This window comes from Aquila chrysaetos, chromosome 11, assembly GCF_900496995.4.
Source record: "Aquila chrysaetos chrysaetos chromosome 11, bAquChr1.4, whole genome shotgun sequence".
NCBI classification, from domain to species: domain Eukaryota; kingdom Metazoa; phylum Chordata; class Aves; order Accipitriformes; family Accipitridae; genus Aquila; species Aquila chrysaetos.
Window position 1 is genome coordinate 21,649,062 of NC_044014.1, and position 17,060 is coordinate 21,666,121.

At 43.1% G+C, this 17,060-nt stretch overlaps 1 protein-coding gene across 1 annotated transcript in view; it reads left to right on the forward strand.

The window, feature by feature from the left end:
* The window catches only part of ANTXRL (ANTXR like), a 63,531-nt gene that overhangs the window by 29,350 nt on the left and 17,121 nt on the right, over positions 1-17,060 (forward strand). The window contains exons 13-17 of the mRNA XM_030030880.2: positions 3,614-3,709; positions 4,421-4,459; positions 7,685-7,783; positions 9,496-9,663; positions 10,845-10,925. Coding sequence (XP_029886740.1) covers positions 3,614-3,709; positions 4,421-4,459; positions 7,685-7,783; positions 9,496-9,663; positions 10,845-10,925 — 483 coding nt within the window. The remainder of the gene's footprint in view (positions 1-3,613; positions 3,710-4,420; positions 4,460-7,684; positions 7,784-9,495; positions 9,664-10,844; positions 10,926-17,060) is intronic.

The following is a 17,060-nucleotide window of genomic DNA, read 5'->3' on the forward strand; positions in this document are numbered from 1 at the left end:
GTGGGACAGCAATGGCTGTGATATGAGCCTCTCCTAGTCAAAAAGACCACCTGTCCCCAGGTGGAGTGTCAGGGACCAGTAGCTAGAAGTAATTCTTTATCAAAATCTGATTTTTAGAGTCAAACAATCAAAATGAAGCTGACTACTAGATAAGTGGTCTTCTTCCTTGGCTTGGAGTAAAAATAGGCAATGCCCATAGCTGTTGCAAGCAAGTATGGTAGCTAAGGATTTGGCCTTGTGCTTCTGGACTAAACAAAGTTTGCTGAAGTACCTGATAGCAAACACTTTGTATCAAAGTTGAGCTTTATTGATATTAGTGTCAAAAGGACTTTTATAGCCTATGCGAAATGCTGTCATATTGGTTTGTAATCATTGTTGGCCTTTTTGACAGCTGCAGAACAGAAGGGCGGGAATGAAAATAGAGGCAGTGACTGGAACTTGCAAATCTGATTTTCTGATGTTTTCAGCAGTGAAGGTGGGAAATCTCACATCAGATTGCTGGAGCGGTCTGGGGTGCAGGGACTCAGAATTTAGCAGAGATATGTTTGCTGCTTCACCTGATTACTCTTATTTTTCCAAAACTTTCCTCCAACTTTTCTATACTGAAGACTGATATTTTCACATATTATTCCTCTCTTGTACCTTGGGTACAATAAAACCTTTTGAATCTGCAGTGAAACACAAGTGTTAACTGGTGCATTTAGTTAGCCATAAGTGGTTTATTTCTGATGAAGACTGAAGTCTTAGCATTAGCTGGGCTTCCTACAGGCCAGAATGTGCACAGAGGAATCTTTCCTCTCAGTAGCCTTAGGATAAAGAGAGGAATCCCATCTCCGGTGCTGTCAATCTGACAATTTTTGACCAGCCTCTTGCAGATTGAATGTGAAAGAGGCAGGGAGCCTGATTCTCAGCTGGTACAAAAAAAGACTGTCTCACTCCGGTTACATCCCATAAGCAGGGAGGTTGGCAGTTCATTTTCCAACTTTGTCTGAATTTCATGCATTTCACTCTTCTCGTTTTAGAGACTCCCTCCATTTCCTTTCCTCTCCTGTTTCCTTTTCTGTGGGTGGCAGTCAGCTGGCCTGCTCAGCTCTCCTCTCCAGCTGGCCCTTCTGTCCTTTCTGTACAGTAAGTATCTTCTCTTTCCTTTACTCCTAAAGCCTCTGTGTGATCCCTGTGCTTATTTCTGTTCAGCTGCATGAAGTCTGCTATTTCCTTTTCAAAGTCCAGCTTCACTATGATGCTTTGTATATTTAATCATTAAAAGAGGACTCTTTAGCTTCTTGCTGCCAGCAGCTCCCGAGCTGCTGCTGGCAAATGTCTTGGCAATTTATATGAGCACTTGGCATGGGAAAAGCAACGCCTGGGAACAAAGGCTACAAAACAAGGAGGTAATGTGTGTTTGGAGTAACAGTAGCAGTGGTATGTGCATCTGTGGCTCATGCACTGCATTGGTGCTGTGCTTGGATTTGTTTTTAAGGAGTGCAGCAATACCTCTGAAAGTTATGCTTGGCTTTTATTCATCCTTTTCTCAGCAAACTGACTTCACTGGGAATTCGTGTCTCTAAAGTGTCCGCTTTCCAGATGCGTTAGTGCTACATGGGGCCATAGGAAGGCCAGAGAGGAGGGCTGCAGCACTGAACTGCAGCTGGGTAGTGTGTCTTCTAACAGGACTCCTTTGAGCAGGGGGTCTGGCACATGTTGCAGCACCCCACCTTGGCTTTCAGCTGCTCCCTGACCAAATGAATGAGGTGAGCTAAATAGTGTATCCCAAAACAGGTTGGCTTGTTGTATCTATAACAAGAAGCCACAGAACAGTGGAGGCACAATGATGCTGTCACAGAGAGATATGGGATACTGGGCTACCTGCCTAAAAGCATGGAGTAGGAGCTGTGGTTGTGTTAGTCTGTCTTGGACATGTCACTCCTGTCAGCTCTAGGATTTGGTCTGAGAAAGAACTAGGTGCCACCCAAGTCAGCCACTCTGGATCAGACCTAGACTTTGCAAAGCTCTTACCGGCTGGTACTTTCTTTTCCACCCTCAGCCTTTTCATTGTCCAAGGGGAAAACAAACCCACTTGGAACAGTGAAGGGAACTTGGGTTGTAAGAAGGGGCTAAGCATCAGTTTCTGGTGTCATGGGAATTCAGCAAGTAGTTTCAGATTTAATAAGGTGAATCTCACGGACTTTATCCTCCATAAATCTTCTTTGGAATTTGCTTTCTTTCCATTTATCCTCCCACCTATCCTTTGAAAATATCTTACAGCTTCCTCTCTAGCTAGCTCCTATTCCCTCAGCCTGATTCACAGACCTTTCTTCAAGTTCTTTTCACATCTTCCTAGTCCCAGGCTCTCCTCTAGTTTGCTGCCAGGTTTTGCCTGTTCTTTGGTACCTCCATTGCTGGTGAATTGAACCTCTTCTCAAAATCAGAAAATCTACCACTGAAGAGGTTTCTTTTTGCAGTATAAAAGAAATGGCTGGAGCACTGGAGCTAATCTTAACCTCATCCCAGAGCCCAGTGCAGTCTAAGGAAACGGCATGTCCCAGCATGTCACTGCCCATCTGCAACAAATGTTTGATTTCCAAAAAGCCATGTGTTCTATATGTTCCGCAGGGGCCAAGCAGCATAAGACCACCTGCTTTCCTGTAGTCATCAGAGCAATACACAGAGTTAATACCTCTTCTGAACACACTGACGTGAAATACTCCGAGTGCAAAGAATCCATTAAGATTCCAGGAAAATCAGAGCTGTGATTCTCTTTGGTTGCCTGGCTGCTCCAAAAAGCTAATTTCAAGTGTTAACACTTGAAGTTTTATGGATTCTAGTAATTTTAAAGAAAATTTAACTTTGATTTTGAATGTAGACCCTTAGCTATCCAGCCCCAGAGTCCCACTGTTCTCTGCAGAGAAATAGATGGAATATAAGAATCAGAAATGCTTAAGATCATGGTTACAGCGTCTTATTAAAAATAGTCAAACCAGCCTGAGGAAGCATACCAAGAACCAGCAGCTTTAAGGACTAGTTTGCATAATCACTCAGGCTGGGATTGTGCGTGCAGTTTGAGGCAAGAGGCAATACAAGCAGGCTTGGGAGCTGATGAGGCTGAGCAAGTAACTTGTGCTCTGTTCCGTGATGTTGACATGTGAACAGTTACCCGTAAGCTCTTAGCTCCAATATTCCCATTCTTTGAATATCAGCATTTGCATATTCTGCATCTCTAGTGATGAAAGGTTACTCTGCACACCTGAGAGTCTGTGGTCATGTAGTTTGCAATGCTTCTCTGACAGTATTAAGGGACTTGTCAGCACAGATTTGGGAATGGTTTGTATACAAGTTTAACACCCTTTAATCTAGTGGGCTATAAACATACCATAAATTTATGCATAAATTATACATACCACAAACAGGAGGTACTTCCCTGAATCATGACTTCAAATACAGATTTGTCACAGATGTGATCCTAATGATAATCGTGATTGACTGCACAATCTACCTGAGACCTCATAGTGAGGGAAACCTGGCTCATTTTGCCCAGTCTTAATGTGTAACTTCAGGGCTCCCGCCTTGTTTGTGACATGCGCAGGTAACTCAGAAGTAATCATCTTGTTTGCAGCTGACTGGGACCATCCTTTTCATTGCTCTCCTGATTCTCTTTCTGCTGCTGGCTCTGGCTCTTCTGTGGTGGTTCTGGCCCCTTTGCTGCACGGTGGTAAGTACAGGTTTTTATTCTTTTGACTTGTTTCATCTCTTCTCTGTGAAAGCAGTGTTGGAGTGGGTGGTTAACTTTGTTTAAGAAAAATGCTGCCAGGTTTGTAAAGGCCCTGATTCAACAAATTGCTTAAAGTGCTTGTTGAAGTCACTCTGGTCTGGGTTTTTGAACGTTGCAAGGCCTATGTGATTTTGACATTGAATGAGAAATTTAAGTGAGCTCGTGGACATGTCCAAAGTTTCTGTAGGGATCAAGACGTCCTTAGAGCAAGATTTGAAACTTGCTGCAGAAAAGTGTAATGGAACTGATTTACTAATATATGCATAAGCTGTTACAGTCCTTTTTAAAGACAAGAGTTAGGCTTTCTTTTTTATTCAGAGGAGCTGCAGATTCTGAGTGAGTATTTTGCACTAGCTTGGTAATTATATGACATTTTTAAGGCAGGATTACCAGAATGTGGAGCTGTATTATGAGTCACTTAATAGGGCACTTCTTGACTAATCAGATAGTTTAATGTGATGGATTTAGCTTCTCATCTGCATTTATTTTATGCCCACTGAAAAGCAGTGGGGCTAGTGAGAGGACTGAATATGGGGGAATGGAGCTGGGCAACCCATCTGTGATACGAGCAAGAAAGCAGAGAGGACATAGCATTGAGATGGATGAAGCCTACCATTATCTCAGATTTTTCCCATTGTTTATATATTCCAGGTGATCAAAGAGCCGCCACCACCACCGCCTCCAGAGCCTGTAAGTATGCTATTTTTGAGCTGTTGCACTGTCTGCAGCCACTGTAGTGTATCGTGCTGCCCAGGAACTTCAGCCCTGTAGGTGTCTTAATGACACCTTGAAGGCTGTGAGAGGAAGTCTCTTGGGTCAGGACAGTTATTTCTGCCTTCTGGCCTCTTTATATAGATACAGCAAGATTATTTCCATCCACAGAGAAAATAGTTGCATAACTCAGAAGTCCACAGAGCAACAGTTCTTATGGTATTTTGTTCTTTCTGCTGCACATCAAACAGGCGTGTAGGCAAATCTTCACTTCTCAAGCTGTGCTGAAAGCTGTCCCTCCTCCAGTAAAGCTGCCGCTGTTCTCAGCAGGAGTTTGGCCCAGATTGGCAGTAAGGAACAAAGTCTGGCAGCTGAAAGAAAGGACAGTGAAGGCCACATTTTTGTGGCTTTGCTACAGGAGAGGGAGACAAGAGCCTGCCCTGGCTGTGGCTCTGATAACAGAGTGACCTTTGGGAGGACATTTAGCCTTTCTCCATTTAGATTGTGAGCTGTTTGAGGCAGGGTTGTGTTTAGCTTTTTTTGGGACAGTAACACACTGACCCTTACCTCACTGATCCTGACCTCAGCTTAGTTTCACTGTACTAATTTCATGAAAATAATAGTAATAAATAAAAGTAACTCCAGAGACAACTCATGCCTGCCTTTGTTTCTTTCCTAGGCATAGACAGTTAAATGGTGGAAAAATACTTGCCTAACCCACAAGAGAAGCTTACAGTTTGCTGCTAACTTGCTGTAATTTGGCATGAATATCAGGAGGCAACCACAGCTGCTGTTTTGAGGTTGCCAGAGGCCACTATTACTGTGTATGTGATCTTGTTGCTTGTCCTGGGCAGCAGCACTGTGACAATTTAACTTTAGCATAAGCACCAAAAATCATGCTGGTTTTAGGGTGATTAGTGTTGTCATGAAGCATGCAATTGCAGCCATGCTGTGTTTGAAGGAGATTGCAGAGATCATCGCACCCCTGCAGCAGAGTTCCCAGATGCTTTGTGATTATTCTAATCAGCAGAGATTTTAACTGCAATCAAAGAGACTGTGAGCTGACGTAAGAGTCCAGGAATAACACAGAATACAGATGTTATCCATCCCTTTACTTGGCCTTGTCTTTATCCAGTACGGATTGTTGGTTCGTTATACTTAGCACTAGCCTCCCTAGGTATGGTGACCTGCTCTTTAGCTGATGTAGTCTGGTATTGCTGCTATTAAACTGAATATAGTTATCTAAAACTTGTTCAAAACCACAAGCATTAGATTTGCATTACTTTTCAAAAGGTATGTGGTAGCTCTTGGTGTTGCTTTGCTATGTGTTCAGCGTAGGGAATACTTGGTGTAAGTTCTTTATCAGCTGGAAAAGTGTCATCCATCACTGTGTCCTGCTACTGTCAGGCTTGCCAGCAATAAGGACTGTTAGACACGAAGACTTGAAATCTGTGTTACATCCCATGGAAGAGGCAGGATATTTTATATAGTACTCAAGTTCATAATAAAATCAAATATAAATGAATTAAAACTGCTCATGTAGTTCACTGGGTACTGTTTTAGATGTGGTACAAAATGGGATAAAATTTGTTTGTGTATTTGTTATACTCTTAAAAAAAACAAAAAAAAAACCCCCAAAAAACCCCAAAACCAAAAAAAACCCAACAAACCACAAAAAAAACCCAAAACAAAACAACAACAAAACCCAACACCAAACCACAGTGCCTTCCTTGTATATTTATTTCCCTGACTTAGGGTAAAAACAAAACAACAACAAAAAACCCAACCAAAAACCCAAAACAAACAAAAAAAACCCCCAAATCCAAACACCCTTACTAGTTAAGGGCAATGTCAACTCTAGTCTTGCCTGACCATACTAAAGAATTTGTTGGAGGAACTGACCCATGAACTATAGCTGAGGGATCAGATGTCACTGAATAACTGATGGGAATACATTTCTCCAAGGCATAACCCAAGAGTTAAATATGAACAAACAAAAATTAAAGCATGTTTTTTAAAAGCTATTATTGGCTTTTGGACTCTCAATTCCTTTTACATTCCAATAGCAACACGTAGGGCAATTTTGAGAAAATGTTACCTAGTAATCTGACAACAATTTGTGTCCTTCTCTAGTATTGGGATTTCACTTGATTTTTTTTAAATTTTTTTGGGTTTTTTAGTAAAAATTAAGTCCAGGTAGTGTTTCTAGAAACATACTGATGAAAATTAGCAGAGAGCACTGTGCATGGCCAGTCCAAGAGCAGTATGCACATCTGCATATAAGCATGAGATGTAGTTATTTGTCTTTATTAAAGAGTGTGAGGAATGAAGATGGTATTGTAGGAGCTTGTTGGGCTCTTTCCTCAGTTATGTGTGTACTTAGATAGTGTCATAGTGTGACTTCCAGCTGCCTTGACTCAGCGTAATAGTAGGGAGTCTGAGAAATCCCAGTGACTTTTATCAGCTCAAGATGATAGAGCTGGAGATGTGTTCCCAGGGTTGTCGCACCAGAAACATTTGCCAGCTTTTAGTTAAGCAAGAACAGAACAATGAACCTGAAGTAAAACCCTGATTCAGACTCTCCCACGTTCCAGAAAAAGAATCTGTAGTCTTTATAACCGCAGGTCAAAAACTCTGGATCTGAGTTTCCTGACAATTTGGAGGTGCTCCAGTCTGAGTCCTGGTTCCAAACTGTACAGCTTGAGCCAGACTCTACAAAGAATCAAGCAGCATAGAATAACTAGTTACAGCTGCCATGAGAAAAGGGTCTGATGCACATGTTAGAAAACTCACAGTGGTAGCTTTTTTCCCCTGTTAGGTGACATTAAGTTCTAAAAGCTCAATTAATACATGATTTCTTTGGGCTAACTGATTGCTGCATTTTCTGCATGGCATAGTGGCAAGCCAGTATAATGTACAATTCATCTCCACTTTGCCTTCCCTTACAAGTCAGTTGTGATTTTGAAGCTCAGTGCATGTTTGACTAAATAAAAGCTGTCTGGAGAGAGGAATAGGCAATCCTCTTTGGCTCTTCTAGTTAAAATTGCAGCTGCAGAGACAAGAGACTTTTGTTTTTTGTCAGCAAGTAAGTATAACGCACAAAGCCAGATACCCAAGGATTGGACCATAGGACGTTCAGTTCTTTTCCATAGTTTATGCTGTTTATGTGAGAACAGCGGTAATATCTCCCTGTCTTTCCCATAGGAATCAGATGATGAAGATGGATTGCCAAAGAAAAAGTGGCCAACCGTGGATGCATCTTATTATGGAGGTCGAGGTGTTGGTGGGATTAAGAGGATGGAGGTATTTGGCTTGTTCTTTAGTATTGTAAAAATCAATGCATTTAATTATAAGTTGTAGCAATATGTTTTTCTTTGCTTTTTAAAAAGCTATCTTGATGGACTAGAGACTGGGATCTAATTAGGGCTTGTCCACCTGATTGCATCTGCTGTCCAAGTAACAGACGTCAAGCTGCCATCATTTGCATGAATAATTAAATGAATCTAGCATTATGAGCCATAGAAAATTTGCACGTTAAGAAATCGGATAAGCACCAAAAGAAGTTTTAATTTACTGAATCAAACCCTTCGGTGCAGTTGGGTCCAGTTCTCTTGTCTCTGGCAGAGTTACACTGGTTTTGAGTATTTGAGGGTGACCATCACCGCTGTGCCTGGCTGGCTGGAAGCAGTTTGTTTGGGGAATCTAAACCAGCAGTTTTTCTTTTTTTTCCTCTTTTTTTCTTTTCTTTTCTTTTTCTTTTGGGTCTGTTGGCTTGATTTTTGGTTTTGGTGGGATTTGCTTGTTTGGTTCGTTTTTTTCAGTTAAGCATTAACTCCTAATGCACAAAACCACATCTGTGTTGAAATTGGCCAATGAATTAAATCCTGCCCTGGCATTTGTGCACAGGCCAGTCTTGATGTGTAAAGTGAGGTGTTACTGTGAAAGAAATTTGCCGTGTGCTGTCCTATGGCATGTACATTCCAGGGAGTCAGTGGATAATGCTGTGATCAGCTACAAACTTCTGTAAATAACCATGTTAGTGAAATCAATTCAATATTCCTAACCACGGATAATATAAGGCAGGGAATTGTCACTCATCTGTATCAGCTGAGGGCCTAATGATGACTTTTAGGGATGTCACACCAGAAACTCCCACTAGATTTAACTGGTAGCTGAGGGAGGTGGGCTAATGTAAGCCATCCAAGGATATGGACCAAACTATGGCTAACAGAATGAAAGCAATAGCTTCTCAGCAAGACCCTGCAACTCTGCAGTTGAATTATTGCATCTTAATATCCTTAACCATTTTCTTCAGGAGAATTTTATCCTTGATGCTGAGTATCCCTATGGATCATATATTGCCCTTAAATGCAGGGTCACATTTCTCTTTGAGGTAAGTCAGACAAGAAAATCAGAATTTCAGCTTGAAATAAGTAGTGTATGGTATGTGAAGATAAAGTTACTGACCTCTCTTGTGACTGTGCAAGGTCATCTTTGGAAGAGCTGTTTTTAGTAATAACTACACAAGTTTGAGGGCCGATGTTCTTAAACCATTCACATACTTGTCCACTGACCCTTTTTTCACTTTTGAGCTGAACAACACTAGCTGCTTAGGGCTAGCTGTAAGGACTGCCTGCCTTCAGCTGGTGCTGCTGCCTGCTCTGTGTGTGAGGCAATGGGAGGTGTATTACATCTGTGTCCTAGCAGAGCTGGGCAGAGTGCTTCAGGTTTCACTTGGAAATGGGTTAATCTGCCCTGGATGCTGTGAATTCCCGCACCACATTAGGTTACTGGAAGGTGCAAAGGCTAGTAGTTCAAGCAGCTTTTGAATGAGACTGTTTGACTCTTAAATTTGTATTTCTGATTACAGTAGGAGTTTGGTGTCTTCATAAATTCAGCTTCATGTCTGGTGGCATTGGGTCATCTGATGGAAACTAGATTAATGTCTGTGAAAACCACTTGCTGGTGGGGACTACTGAAGTGTCTCTACTTACAGTGTGCTCTCCTGACTTCAGGTGCGATGGGGAGACAAGGGGTCAACAGAGGAAGGAGCAAAATTGGAGAAGCCCAAAAATGCTATTATTAAGTTGCCAGAACAGGAGTATGAGCCATGGGAACCCAAGCCGAAAAAGCCCCATGTAAGAAAACCACCTTCCCAGCGGAAATGGTACACTCCTATCAAGGTAATGTGTCTGCCCCTCAGTTTCACCAAGTCTTCTTATGTCATGCATGTTACTACATCCCAGTTCCATAGCACAGCCTTTCTTATGGCAGAGCTGGGAGAGCCTATTTAGAAAAATGGCCAGTTACCCTCAACTTTGCCAATTTCTTGGAACGTGCATTTCAGCTGGCACTGTGTTGCCATAGTTTTTGAGGAAGAGCAGAAGGTCTTGGAGGGCATGAGCAGAGATTTTCCCTCCCTTGGCTCATGCCTTCTTTTCAGGTACTTTTGCATAGCCTGGATTGCAACAGCAGATAGCTCAACTCTTAGGGAGCGTGGATGCTGTTTTGTGCCATTTCAAGCCAGCATGCAAAGAGGATCAGATCAAGTGCACCATCCTTGCTCTGACAGCACTGTGGCTAAGGCCTTGGGTTGGGATTCAGCTTTATTCCTCTCTAGTTCAGCCACAAGATGTAATGTTTGATTTTGGGCAAGTTGTTCAGTCTCTCCACACTTTCATCCCCATTTCTCCAGTGTCATTATAATATCTGGTGTCTCCCTGTCTTTTAATGTATGTATCCTCACATAACCCTTGAGGCAGGGCAGAGCTATTATCTCCGCTTGCAGAGAAGGAAGCTGGAGGGCTAGCACAGGCCAAGGGAGCAGCAAACCATGCTCATCCCAGACAGCTGTGGCCATGTCCCAAACCAGTGTTTTGTGGGATTGGGTCCCCCCTCCCCACCATGCTCACAGATCAGTTTAGCAGCACTTGAATTTATTGTCTGGAAAGTACCTGTGAATTTTAAAGCCCACCTAGGTAGGTAGTCCTGGGGCTGTTTATCCATGCTCCAGCTCGCCTCCCATCAGTACAGTACTTGTGTTGTTCTGCCTTTTGTTAACATAACAAAAATTGTGCCTCTTAGAGGAGTTGTTCATGTTAAACTACAGTCATTCTCAGAGAGTTTCAAGCAGGTTGCATATTGGGTACATGATACCCTGTTGAGGTCTCTTTTCTGGCTGTCCAGATAAGCAGTATACAGAGGGCAAGGGCACAGGAGTAACATTTCTGCAGACAGTTTAATACAGAAAGGCTGGATCAACTCACCTGTAATTTAATCAGTTTAATCTCATGCTGTTTTCCCCAAATTCTTGGTCATGTCTCTTTTTTTTTTCTTTTTTTTTTTTTAATTTTTTTTATTCCAGGGCAAACTTGATGCACTGTGGGCTTTGGTTCGACGAGGCTATGATCAAGTCTCTCTTATGAGACCACAGCCAGGGGATAAGGTAAGGTGTCACAAACATACTGGCATGTCACTTCTCTGTTAGCAGCAGCAATGCTCTTCCCTCCCAACCACCCCATCTTTTTTTTTTCTCTTTTATTTTTTTGCAAGCTTGTCTCTTTTCACATTACCCTAAGGCTAAAAATTTGTCACAAGAACGAGAGATTTCAAAATGAGCTAAAATGTTTGCTGTGGCATCTATTTAAAAGTATTGCCCCAAAAGGTCAACAGCAATGTCTCCACTGTGATGATTTGAGCAGACTGAGGAAGAAGCTGGCCGGCCACAGTAGTATATGAGACCTTTTTCAGCCATACACGTTCTTAGCCTTTTTTTTCTGGGTACATGTGTTGAAGTCAAAGGTTGGGTTCTTTGTGGGTTCTGGGGGACTGCTCATTTTGAATTTAATATGCCGTAGTTGTTCTACAACAGTAATTATCCTTCCTACTCAACTTCATAAAAATGCTTCTCAGATTTAATAATAGAGTTAAGTGATTAATGAGAGAAATCATGAAATGTGCAGGTGATGAAGAAACAAATTATAGCAAAGTTAATGGAGAATAAAGTTTCTGTAGGATTCTGCGCAAAGACATTTCTTGGTCGACACATTTCTTGGTCATATCCTATATGTAGGCAGAGAGTATCTCCTGCCTTGATAAAGTCTATTGGCCAAACATAGGTCAGGAGTAGATTCCTCTTGGGAGGAAGCAGGGAATTTATGCCTTTCAGAGCCCCAGAGATGTCTATGTGCTGCCCCATGGTCACTTGCAATAGCTTAGTTCAGAGCTCTTAAAATTTCCCAGTGAGAGCCTGGCACCATTATGGTTGTCTCTATCTTGTTATTCTGGGGGGACAACTCTGTAAGAATTGAGTGCTGCTGCTTTGGGCTGTTGCACCTCCAGATCTGGCTTTCTGCAGTGGCACTTTGAAACATGAGGACTGAGCAGAGATGACAGCATCTTTCTCCCCTCTGTGGCCCTTCTCTGGCCAGAGTCCATACATTTATATCACCTTTGTTCTCAGGGGAAGGTGTTGTAGAGTTACAGCAGTAGGGGCCATAAAGTGCTTTTCTGGGGTAGGAGTGGTGCAGAGGCCCTTGTGCTGGGCTTGTTTGCCTGCGTGACTTTCACACCTAATAACAGACTTTAAAAGTAGCCCTAATTTGCATAATCTAGGGCGAAGAAGTTGCATCATTCTGGCTTATGGCAAAATACCATTATGGCATTTGTCTAGTTATTGACTAAACATACAGCTTCGGTATTTAAAGTTTAGTCTTTTCCATTTTTCTTTTGGTGCATAAGGAAACTAAGGGAACAAACTCAGCTTCCTATGCTACTTTTTAAAGTGGCCTTAACTGTTTCACTAAGCTGCATTTTCAAGGCAGCTGTGCTTGAGACACCTTATTTACTTTTTAAGCACGATCTAGCGCTTCTGAATAGGCTCTTTAGGCCCAGCTGTATTTTGATAGCACTAACATTGTATAATATGAATCTATCCACTGCCTTTCACTCCCTCGGTTGGTACGTTTCTATGGGTGCAGAGCACAACAGAGCTCCTGTTATCCTGCATGGTCAAGAAACAGCCAGGGGGCTGGCTCTGAACAGGGATCCTCAGTTCCTTGCCTTCCAGCTCTGCTTGCAGGGAGGATGAGGGGCTCAAAAGAGGCAATGTAAAACAGAGCGAGCTGAAGGATTATTGTATCGGGGAGAACATTAGAAAAATCAAACGTACATCTGGGAAATAGGGTGGAAAGAGTCCTATTGAGCCAGATTCAGTGGAAGAATAGGATCATCTCTGTTCCCTGGCCTGTGAAATTAACTAAAGCTGAAGAATATTGAAGGCGAAACAAGAAAATTACTAGACATCCTTCTGCTGTTTAAAAAAAAAAAATTAATAAAATAAAGGATATCACAGGCCTGTATTTCATGGAGAAAGCTAGCACAGAAAAGAACAAGGTTATTTATTGATTGGTTGACTTTTCCAGTAGCAATCCCTCGGTGGAGAATTGGCTCCTTGTGAGTTAGGCTTTTGGTGGGGAGGAAGTGTATAAATATACATGTGTGTACACATAAGTATATATGAGCCTACACACACATGCACACACTTACTTTGTGGCTGAAGAATGGGGAGATCGAGTCAGTGCTAGGAGTGACTGGCAGCATGGAGAGCCTGGAGCTCTGGCTGTGCAGAGCTGGAGGAGCCCGGCAGCCCCAGGAGCAAGCCCACAGCTCCGATCGACCCAGCCCAGGCAGGTTCAAGGTGACTCCTGTACAGGTGTGCTGACAGCAGTCAATGGATTTTGATTTACTGTTGGGTAGACATGAAAGTGCAGCCTGACATGCCTCAGTGCATGGTGTTCTTCCAGACTCTGCCATCCAGAGCCCAGCGACTGTGTGGTGATCTTGGAGAGAGGCATTGCTTTGCTTTGTAGGGTTTTGAGGGATTGGGCGGGGGCAGGGGGAAGAGTTCTTTGGGGTTTTTAGTTTGCCTTTTTTTCTTTGATTTTAAGGTAATTTCGTAGCAGTCTTGGCTGTTCAGGAAAACTTAGAGTTCAGAAAGCGAAAGGAACACAATTTAACTCTGTTTTGGGAATGGCATTTGGATTCATAACTCAGACAATTCCTATCTTTGAATTACCCAGAATCAGTCAAATTATTAACTTCACATTTTCAGGGATTAGCAGAGATATAGGTTGTTTCCCACTGGAACAAGATAACTCACTGAAGTTACATTTTCCAAATTTCTGTTTCACAGTTTACCTCCATTGGGAAAAAAAATAAGTTTTCATTTTCCATTTTTATTGCTTCACTTGGGCATACGTTTGCTTTTTGCAGCCATTGGGAGAAATTACAGCAAAACACTTTTTTCTGCGTAATGAAAATAATAATTACAGAGAAGAGAACATCCACAGTACAGGGAGAAAAATATTTTTCACAAGGCTTTTGGGACAGGGGGAAGATGACAAAGGAGAATTTTTTGGCATTAAAACATTCTTTAAAAACTCTTTTAAAAAGTACAGTTTCTTTCATCATTTGAAAATAAGTACTGTGGTTTGGGAGCTTTTCTCCCCCCAAAATCTGAAAAATACTTGTAGAAAAACTCTTTCTGTGATAGTTTTGGTGGAAAACAAAATATGCTAATGTTTTTGGTATATTCACCAACGTATCTGGTTTTGTCACAGAGAAGCAAAAGTCTGTTAGACATTTTTCAGAGCTGTTCAGCATCTTCCTGCACACTACAGCCCTCTTTCTTGGCTCTGCAAACCATACAGTGAAGGCAGTATTGCTACCTCAGGTTTTCAGAGCCAAACTTCTCCCCCACTCCAATCACAAAGTGAAGTTAAAAATGGCACTGTTTGTATTTTTTTGAGTCTTCATGTGGTGAAGCCCATTCCAGAGTGCGTGCGAGAGCCTTGCAGTGGAAATTCAGGCTGAAGCATGTGTGCAGGAATACAGGGCTGACTGCTGCAAGGGATTTTCTGTTGTCCTTTGCTCTGGGTGGCCAGGGCTGCTGTCCATCCATCCTCATTTCTTCCTTCATCATGATCCTGTTGCCTTTCCCAAACCACCTGGTATTTTCCTTACCTGTGCCGCCCTTGGACTCCTCCCCTAGACATTCCCTTCCATTTCCTTTTGTGGTTTCTTCCTTTCCTTGCTCTTCCCTGCACCTCCCCTTGATGAGACAGACTGGTGCTCTGCAGTCCTGCCCTCTGGGAGCAATGGGCTGGTGACCAGCCTCCTTCCTCTGTTCCTCGCGCGCTGCAGGAACTGAGCTGCTGGTAGCAGCGTGCCCTGGGTTATGGCCTCGCTGCAGAGCTGGCTGAGGCTCCTGAGAGCTCCCTTGCCCTGGCTCATGCCTTCCACGGACTTATCAAGAAAAGGATCTCGGGATGAATGACCCATCAGTATTAGGCAGGATTGTATTAATAGGACTGGCTGTGAAAATCACAGGCACTTTTCGGAACTGCTTATTTAAAGAAAATCAGCCAAGCACAAGCTCTGATCCCCCTTCTCCTGGGAGCTGTGCCCACGGTGTTTGGCTTGGCTCTGCAGACAGCTCCTCCTCTTGGTCTCCGTTAAATGTCATGTCACAGCAGCACTGCTGAAATTGGTTATTAGTTTGCCAAGTACCTCAGTAAAGGGTCACAGGACCCCACTCACTTGACTTCTCCAGGTCACTGCTAGCAGGAGCTTCTGTTGCACCAGAATGGGACAGCAAGGGATAAACACACTTAGCTCTACCCCATCATTAGCAGATAGGCTGCTATTTGTGGGATGGCTTTTTGCTGAGCTCTCAGCATCAGCAGAGGAACAAAGCGATGAAAAAGGGCTAGCTGCTCTGCTGCGGCTTGCTGGGCTTTTCTCCTCGCAGTAATGTACAAAGGTGAAGCCTTCGTAGGCATTTGTGCTGCTGCTGCAGTGATGGATCCCTTAGAGCTAGGCTGCTATTCTTCCCTTCCTTCCCTGGAAATTTGGGGCTTAGAGGACCAGCAGTCACTCTTTTGGCCCAAGAAAGAGACTGACAGCTCTGAGGCAGGGACACTGCTCATCCAGCAACAGGGAGCATGTCAGAGTGGCTACATGGCCTGGTGAGCTATGTGTTGCTCAAGATATTCGGGCTGCCTTGAGGACTTACCCACTACTGTTGGTGTCCTCCTGAGCTTGGTTCTGAGCTTGCAGGGGGCTGCTATGAAGATTGGAGTTTGGGAAATATTAATGTCTGGCTATCTTGAAGTATCTCACAGAAACCACAGTAGCTGGTGGGGCAGGTTGTCAGCAGTGTCTGCAAAAGGGAACTTTCAAGCTTTTCCCCCGGCCTCATGGATCAAAAGTGGGGCTGTTACCAAGGCCAGCAAGTAAACATTAAAAGCCCCAATATGTGCAGAGGGGAAGGTGAGATGCTGCTTTCAAATGGTCTGCTTAGTTGCTGCTTTCAGCAAATCCATTCCTTTTTGCGTTTCAGCACATACTGTCACAGGAAATTCTCAGAGGCTCGGTTTACCGAAAACCTCAACTGAAAAAAAGACGACATTTTTCCCCCCAGGCAGAATTGCTGTTGTTTACTTTAAAGCTTGAGAAAGTGATCTCATTTTTGTCACTGGAAATTACCTGCACTAGAGAGTGAGAGTGTACACTGGATTTTGCTGTCACCATCACCCTTGCATACTCATGGGACTTGACTTAGAAAAAAGCAGTGCTTTAGCAGTACTACCCTGTGGTTTGCACATGCAAAGCCCGTTCCTGGGGAAAGGGACTAGAAGCAGGCTGTTGTACAAAAATCTGAAAGCCTTTTTTCCTTGTTCCTTCCATAAAACTGAGGGTAAAAAGGCTGCTGTGCAGCCAAAAATTTCACAAACTATGAGCTGCTGGTCATTTTGGAAGCCAGGACTTCTGGGTCCTTTCATGTTCTCACCATTGAGTTACTATGTGACTTCGGGCAAGGCACAGCAGCTGGAATTTTAAACACCAGCCTCTGAAATAAGAACAGGAGTATTTGTGTTCCTTATTCTGTGTATCCCTTCCTAAGTGATCACTCTTAAGCTGATAGGCTTGTTAAAGCTCAGAAGGTCTGACTACACTCAAATTTTGAGTGATTCCTTGTAATGCTGACCATGACATCTATGTGCCTTAGTTTTCCCAACTGCAAAATAATCATGAGAACACAGCATTTACCTTCGTTACAGCTGTGAGGTTTAGTTAAGTCTTGCCAGGCACTTGGGACTCCTCGGATGAATGGTGGGACACCAAACCTGTGGATTATTGATTACTAATAATTACTTTCTGGCTGCTACCTATAGGTGGTCAGCAGTTTGAATGCAGCCCATGGGGATGGCAGCGCCTGCCTGTCACGCCATGCTAGCTGCCCAAGTACCAGTGCTAGTTGGAGCTCATTCTAATTACTTTTTTTCAAGACTGAGTAATGGCCTTTAGTAGGCTTCCCTGACACTTGCTTGGAGAGGTGTTGTAATTGCCCAAGTAGTAATTGGCAGAGCTACAGCGAGTGCTGGAAAAGCAGCACTGGGCTCCTTCAGACTGTATTCATCAGCGACTGCTGCCTGGTTCTGGGGTTTTTCTCCCTTTGCTTAACCTTTCTGGACCCAATTACCTTCATAAGGTTCTGAAAAGTTAGAGACAGGGACAC